General features: G+C 49.2%; 1 protein-coding gene across 1 annotated transcript in view; it reads right to left on the minus strand.

Moving 5' to 3' along the window:
* Positions 1 to 970: 970 nt before the first annotated feature.
* Positions 971 to 7,795, minus strand: part of LOC109481656 (uncharacterized transmembrane protein DDB_G0289901-like) — a 13,483-nt gene continuing 6,658 nt past the window's right edge. The window contains exons 12-21 of the mRNA XM_019784235.1: positions 7,430 to 7,660; positions 6,741 to 6,896; positions 6,019 to 6,252; positions 5,282 to 5,629; positions 4,657 to 5,085; positions 4,011 to 4,448; positions 3,081 to 3,268; positions 2,215 to 2,395; positions 1,611 to 1,646; positions 971 to 1,338 (exon numbers count right to left, since the gene is read on the minus strand). Coding sequence (XP_019639794.1) covers positions 971 to 1,338; positions 1,611 to 1,646; positions 2,215 to 2,395; positions 3,081 to 3,268; positions 4,011 to 4,448; positions 4,657 to 5,085; positions 5,282 to 5,629; positions 6,019 to 6,252; positions 6,741 to 6,896; positions 7,430 to 7,660 — 2,609 coding nt within the window. The remainder of the gene's footprint in view (positions 1,339 to 1,610; positions 1,647 to 2,214; positions 2,396 to 3,080; positions 3,269 to 4,010; positions 4,449 to 4,656; positions 5,086 to 5,281; positions 5,630 to 6,018; positions 6,253 to 6,740; positions 6,897 to 7,429; positions 7,661 to 7,795) is intronic.

Consider the following 7,795-nt stretch of genomic DNA (forward strand, 5'->3'; position numbering starts at 1 on the left):
CTATCAATAACAATATCAAGCATGCCTTGATGTAAATGTTTGTTAAAAACGGAAGAAAGCATCAGGTTTGTTTAAGATCTGTAGATGTTGGTATTTTATCGTTATGATGATAAAAAAGTATCTGTTTTGATATGATGAGATGGCAAAGAACTGTGAAAAAGAAATACAACGTTTTAGACGTCAGAGCTAAGATAAAAACATTAATGCATATTATTCTGACTTTAACACCCTAACGACTTTATTACCTATCTTAAGCTAAGGTCCCAATTACGCCGGTGCCCGTCGGGGATGTAGCCCCGGCTGGCCCCGGCCGGGTTCAGGAGTCGAGCGGGCATCGGCTGTCGTGGTCACAATTAAAAGTTTCCTTCAGTAGCATTTTGTTAAAAATTTTGTCACACTCTTTGGTCGGTATCCGGCAGGCACCCGGCAGGTACCCAGCAGATTCTCTGACGATGTCTTGTATTGACCTATACGTAATGCAGAATTCACGTATTTGTTGTGATCATTTGATCTGTGAGGTCACACATTTTACCCGGGTTTACGAAGTACACACCTTTATTCTGTTCATCTGGTCTGTGACGTGAGAAATGTGTCCCGGTGGAATGCCGGCAACCGGAGGGGTACCTCTCGGTGTTCTCACGATGAGGTCACGGCGTCTTTTTGTCAGCGGGGCCCGGGTAGAATTTAACTTAGAATTAAATTCTTATCGGGGCCCCGACGGGCCAAAAAATAGCCCGGTAGCCGCAGGGTGCCCCGCGGGGCCACGTCGGGGTCCCGCCCGAAAGTGGTAAAAAACAGCCCGGGAACTACCCGCCAGGGCCCCTTTTCCCAATTGGGACCTTAGCTTTATAAAGCGTGTGCTTATCAACTTATATCCTTAACGTACAGAACTTCCCTGTTGAAACACCATAAGCTCTACTTGCTGAAAGTAAAAATAAAAACTAATGTCGTCGAAAACAAACGGAAAGCATCACTCAAAATTTTCAGCCTCATCCGGGTCTTCAGCCAGGCCACCAGCCACATCCGGGTCCTCGGCCAGGCCACCATCCACATCCGGGTCCTCCGCCACATCCGGGTCCTCCTCCTCCTGCCTGACCTCGCCCAGCTCTCGCGAGATCTGGTCCAGCTGCTGCCTGGCGGCCGGTCCGTCCTCGCTGCCCGCCTCCAGCGCGTTCTTCACGCCGCTCAGGCGGACCAGGTTGTGGAAGTCGGACCCGGACTCGGACCGACGGTACGCTGCGGCCGTGAGGGCGGACAGGGACTCCTCCTCTGCCAGCAGCGAGGACCGACGCTCTTCCCAGGCGGTTCCTGGGGCGGCGTCCGCGTCCACTTCTCGAGCTAAATATGGTAAGAAAGGACAAGACGGGGAAGAGGTAAGGAACAATGAATTACCTAGTACCAGAAAAAAAGGGGGGGGGATCTTTCCTTGCAATAGTTTTAAGTTTCGTCCCTGAAGATGAACGTGATTCTTTGAAAAATGAAATAAAACAACAAGTATATTTATAAGTCCAGACGAGTTCGTGAAAACACTGTTATTGAATTATAATACTGATTCAAAAGTCTACAGAAACAGTACCGACAGGGTGTTCTAGATAATATCATCACCTCACCTGAGTTCCCTCTACAAGCCTGTGTATCGCCGGGTCCTGTTTAATAAAAAAAAGTAACGATAAGAGTCATCAGTACCTACTCTAGACTGCATGAAAGGTATCATACATGTAAGGTATTACACACAAGCCAACTTAACATCTCAACGAAATCTTGTGCCCATCTACTATTTAATTGCCATCCGTTTGATGAGTCTTTCACCAGACCAACTTTCTTGAGACAATTGCTCAGAATTTTCCAAGGAATTTGCCTTCACTTATAGTTCGCTAGATTGTAGATTATGCACCAGGCTATTATTGCAACTTGCCAAAACAAATAGCAGATAGAATTTATCTCCGCCAGACTCCTTTGCTGGCTGGCCCAGGGGAGTTAGCCGGCCATAGAGGGTCATACGATCCACGGCAAATATATAGGACCCTCTATGACCCGCTAACTCCCCTTGATGACCTTGATCAGCTACCTTCCTTTTTAGGCCTATTTCAGTTATTTATTCGGCCTGCAAGGGGGTCTTGTGGAGTTCCCTACGGTTACAGCCCTGAGTTACAGGTCCCGCAGAACCCCCTACCCCCTCCATCTCCTAGTTCTCCAGAGAAGCACATGACTGACCTGTCTGGCAGATGAAGAACTTCTCCTTGCTACAGTCGTCGCTGTCCCATTTGAAGCCCGTGGCTGCCCACAGCTGGACGCACTGCGCACTCCCGATGTCGCTCGGCTCTCCCGGGGCCCAGTTCTGGTAGCTGCAGCTCGACAGGGAAGTTCCGTCCGCCCACTTCCAGTTGCCGCTACCCTGCAATAGAATAGAACAGGAATGGTGACTCTGGAGAAAACCATTGCAGCGCGCAGATGGGCCTGGTGTGGTCACGTCTTCGCATGCCCTCAGACTTAATAACAAGAGCTGCCCTAACATGGCAACCAACAGGAAAAACAAATAGAGGGCGTCCAAAAGAGACGTGGAGGAGAACAATACAGAGGAACAATACATAATGGATATTGTCTCTGGTTAACTGGTACATTATCATGTCGACTTCTTTCTATTGCCAAAATAATTGGCCTTATCAGAAACTCGCCCGGTGGTTGTCAGGAGGAGGTCTGCCCCCTTGTGGGTAATTTATGGTCCATTAGGAAGGATACCATCACCAATCACCCATGGTGATGTTCGTCCATCGCAGTCAATGGAGGAAACTACAGAACTTCGGACATGTAACGAGGGCACAGAACATCTCAACCCACATCCTGCAAGGAAGGGTCTGTGGCAGTAGGAGTAGAGGGAAGCCGCGTAGAGATGGGTAAATGACATCATAGACTGCACAGGCAGGTCCCTGGCTGACTGCACACAGATGGCCAGGGACAGAACTGGGTGGAGGAAGCTTGTGCTGCACGCTACCACAGTCCCCGATCCTCCAGACGAGAATGTGACAAGGTGAAGAGAAAGGTGAGGAAGGATACAGTAAACATACGACTTGTAGTCTTACCGTGGCATCATGAAGTCCGACCCAGTAGTTCTTGTTGCCTCCGACTTCCTTGATTGTTGTCTGTAGGAAGTTGAGAACTGCCTCACTTTTAACGTCGGCAAGGTGGCCTTTTTCCTGGGTCCTACAGTACTCCTTCGCGTCTGCCACTGTCTTCGGGATGCCGACAACTTTGAAATGCGTCGGAGCTACTTCCTCCTGTACACCTTCATTCGCAAAACAAAACAGTCTTGTTCATTGGACTTAATCCAATTGCGGATGTCCGTGTAGTCTATAGTGGTTGATAGGATCACCATGCCCTGAACGATGCACCACGTACCATTTTCGTTCTCTAGTAAAGCTGAGGTCACATTTCCAAATCGGGTCCCTGTCGGGCTGTTTTCATTAACGAAAAGTCAACAATTTATGTCAAGAATATACGCAGATAGTTCCTATTCTTAATTGTTCAACTTTTTTTGTGCTTTGTTGTCTTTTTTTATCATAATTTTCGTTCCATAAGACTGCCCGGCCCGGACCCGGTTTGGAAATGTGACCCAAGCATAAAAGAGGTAATAATAAGCTATGGACGCAAATTATCACTTTGCTAGCGAAAGCTAGCCTTTATGATTGCGGCTGGTTCTGTATAGAAAAACGACAACCCTTGGGACTTTAGAGGATACTATGTTAGATGTAGTTATTTGATTATAGCCTGAATGGGTTAGGATCGGGCACAGTCCTGGATTGTCTCTGTTTCAAAGAACGAAAATTTGTCTCAGACCAGGCAAGGTGGACTATCTTTAATTGTGTTTGGGCAAACATCTGGTTCTAGACACAGCGCTGCCCAGTGTAGGGCTAGGGGCTTTGTCTGCAAACAAGTTTGCACACCAAGACAAAAGTAAAGTATCACTTCAGCTTTTTGCCCAGTTCTAAGAAGGATGTATGCGTAAATTTGACTCTTACGTATGATCGTGTAAAACATGAGGCCGACTAGGTAGGGCTGGCTTCCCGATGCTGTCCTGGTGGCCGTGAAGCGCCAGTAGCGGCCCGTTCCGGAGAAGCCGCCGAACATCTGCGGTTGGTTCGTCCCTGGCCTGACGCCCGTGGTGGAGTACACCGGCTTCCAAGTCACCTTGTCGTCAGACGCCTCCAGCTTGAAGGCCGTGACGTCGTGCGTGGTGTCCCCATAGTTGGTGATCTGGATCGAAGACAGGGTGTAGACCTTCTGGAAGTCGAAGATGATCCACCAGTTGTTGTGGTTCATGGGCAGGCCTTGCGGGTTCCAGTACGTGTTGGGGTTCCCGTCCACGACTTTGTCAGGCCCGTACTGGGCACCCGGCGAGCCAGCGGAAGTCATGCGCATTGATATGCGCAGAGCCTCGTTGTTAGGTTTTCCTGTCAAGGACGGCATACATTAGAAAAAGGAAATTTGATCTTAGGTCATTTGATTAAGGGGTTATCTGTGTTTAGTTACTAACTCTTCTTTGTTGTGAAATGTAAGATTCACACTAAGAATATCAACGTTCACAAACAACAAAAATTTCTAAATGGAGGAAAGATGGCCATGAATGAGTTAAGAACTTAAAGCAAGTTTTGTTCTCACCTTCAACACCATAAAACAGGAGCCCGGTGACGTATGGCTGCCATCCGGTCGTCGTTTTCGTAACCGTGAACCTCCAGTAGCGTCCGCTGCCGTAAAACCCGCCAAACGGCTGCGGCGTCTTCACACCTGCGCGCACGCTGCCGGTGGAGAACACCTGTGTCCAGGTGGACTTGTCGTCGGACGTCTCCAGCTTGAAGTTAGTGACGTCGTGCGCGGTGTCTCCGATGTTCTGGATCTTGAAGCCGGAGATGGTGTACGTCTTCTGGAAGTCGAAGACGATCCACCAGTTGTTGTGGTTCCTCGGCAGGTTTTCTGGGTTCCAGTACGTGTTGGGGTTTCCGTCCAGCACCGTGGCAGGGCCGCTGTTCGCTCCGTGAGTGCCGGCCGAGGTGATGCTACTGCTGGGCAGGCTCAAAGTCAGCCAGGAACCTAAAAAACAGTTGGTACTTTAGCCAAAAGTGTTACAAGTGTTAAAGAAAATTTAATTGCCAAAGAGTATTACGTTTTTGAACAAGTACGTAAAGTTTGGCCCCCAAAAAGCTAACTGAAAGCTTTAGAGTGCGCATTTAGCCACAGACTCTTTTTGATTTTATCTATCTTTGATCAAAACTGAACATTTTCTTACCTGATCCTTCTCCAACGGCTCCTTCTCCAACGCCCCCTCCAACGCCTGCTCCGGCACCTGCTCCGGCACCTGCTCCCGCACCTGCTCCGGCACCTGCTCCAGCGCCTGCTCCGGCACCTGCTCCGGCACCAGCTCCGGCACCTGCTCCGGCACCTGCTCCGGCACCCGCTCCGGCACCCGCTCCGGCACCCGCTCCGGCACCTGCTCCTCCAATGCCGCTCCTCCGGAAGACCTGGTCCCCAGAGTTGACTCCCCAGACCTGGTTACTGGCGGAACTGACGTACACGGCACTCAGGCTTCCTGGAATCTGCTTCCAGCTGATTCCGGTCGGGTTCCCAGAGGTGATTCCTGGAAAAGACAACGAAGAAAAGGTTGAGCAGTTAGAAAATTTCAAGACGTAAGAACAATTCATCATTATAATCTGGCGGCTGCATTTGAGCAGACGACCGTGAGTTCCCTCCAGTTATTCCTGTTCTGGGCGATGTCAGCAATCCGCTTCGGGGAAAGGTCCGAGTTGTTGTCGCCCAGTAACCGTTGGATGTACTGTAGGTAGGTGTTGGGTTGGCGACCACGTCTCCTTCTACCATGAGGTGGCACAATTAGAGAGTAGTATATCCCTATCTTGTAATCAGCGTTACCTTGATCACACTTAGGGCTAAACTGTTCTTCCATCACTATGTAATATCTTATCTACCTATCCCTCTCCCACTACAAAGTGTCCACAATCGCGCGAGTACCTTGTCGTGCCCAGATCCGGTTGTCTGGACTGACGGCCCACACCACCCCGATGCCCACCGTCAGCTGCTTCACTGCCTGGCCGGGCACGGCTCTCCAGCTCTGCCCGGCCGAGTCCAGGTTCCCGTAAGTCCCGACGCGATACAGGACGGTGTTGTCGGGCCTGACGCCCCAGACTCCCGCCTGGCCCACGGAAACGTACTTCAGAACGCCGTCGATTTGCCTCCAGTCAGTTCCTGGGGGGCAAAACAGATTTGAAGATTTCCTTTGAAAATAATTTTTGCTGCATTACAAACTTTAAGGAGGAATAGCGATAAACCTGAGAGAATCTTGAGCACTCAGTTTACGCGAAGTAATCTAAGTCATAGTGTTTCGTTTACACAAACATGTTGCTAGAAACCAACAGTTTTAGCGTTCAATAAAGTAGCGTGCGTAGTCCAGTGGTTAGCGATCCTTCCTCTGGACTAAGAGGTTGGGAGTTTGAATCCCGGCTGTTGTCGCTAACCCAACATGCACGCTACTGTTTAAGATCGCAGTCCTTAGGACGGAACGTTAAGCCGTGATCCACTGTTCATTGTGCTTGTCGAAAAGAGCTAGGGGAATTTCCCCGGCACAATGAACCTGTAAATACTGTACATAGCGTCTTCTTTGTCACGACCAGTGGAAGATTAGCTCTTCAAGAAGCTAAACTGGTTCGAGATCACTTTTTTTTTCTAAGCCCTACCTGCTAGGTTGCCTGCTGTGATTCCAGTTCGCATCCACACTTGGTTCTGGGAGTTGACTCCCCAGACCTTATTACTTTGGGCGCCACAACTGACCACCTTTAGGGCGCCCCCAATCTGCTGCCAGCCTGTCCCCTTCGGGTTGGAAGAACTGATTCCTGGGAAGGTGCAAGAGATATCGAGGCAGAATGTTTACTATAATACTTGATACTTTATTAGGGCATCCATTAGTTGCTAATGTAGTTAGTAAAAATCAACTAAGTAATATTCTTCCTGGATTCTAACACAAACAACAATGTTACACATACTACACAATCATATAATGACGAATACAGTCATATAAAAACTACAATGCATGATGAAAAAAGTTTTCAATCAAAATGTAAGTACTGATAGTTAAGATGTTTTTTAAGGAAGTTTCAGAAATTTCAATTTCGTGGGGTCGTGTGGCGACTCGGAATCAAGAGGTCACGGGTTCGAGTCCTGATCTTGTGCCTTTGGGAAAGGCATTTTATACGATTTTCCCCACTAGACTCAAGTGAAAGTGAGTATTGTCTGTCCAATATTCGTGTCTATGTGTGGGGGCACAACACAAGCAACAGCTGCCTCTGCCCCGCGTGTATTACATTGTTGCAATTTCAATAGATCAAATCAAAATCGATTGAATTATTGACCATTCGGTTGTGCCCACCTGTCCTAAACCAGATGCCGTCCCCTGAGTTGACTCCCCAGACGGCTCCATTCCCCACGCTGATCTGCTTCAGGCCTCCCTCCACAGGTTCCCAGCCGGACCCCGTCCCGAGCGCGTTGCCGTAGCTGCCGGTCCGGTACCGGATCTGCCCCGCAGCCGTCACGCCCCAAACTCCGGACGCTCCGATGGAGACGAACCGCAGGGAGCCGCTCACAGGTGCCCACGCGGTGCCTGAGAACAGGAAAAGTTCGTAAGATCGCGTACTTCGCTCCTTTTCAGTTAGAAATGGTTGTTTCGTCACTCCAACTTGTCGTGCCTTAGTCTCTAGTAACATGTAATTCAGAGGTAAGTGATTTGGAGTTCTGC

Source organism: Branchiostoma belcheri, unplaced genomic scaffold, assembly GCF_001625305.1.
Source record: "Branchiostoma belcheri isolate BF01 breed outbred unplaced genomic scaffold, Haploidv18h27 scaffold57, whole genome shotgun sequence".
NCBI classification, from domain to species: domain Eukaryota; kingdom Metazoa; phylum Chordata; class Leptocardii; order Amphioxiformes; family Branchiostomatidae; genus Branchiostoma; species Branchiostoma belcheri.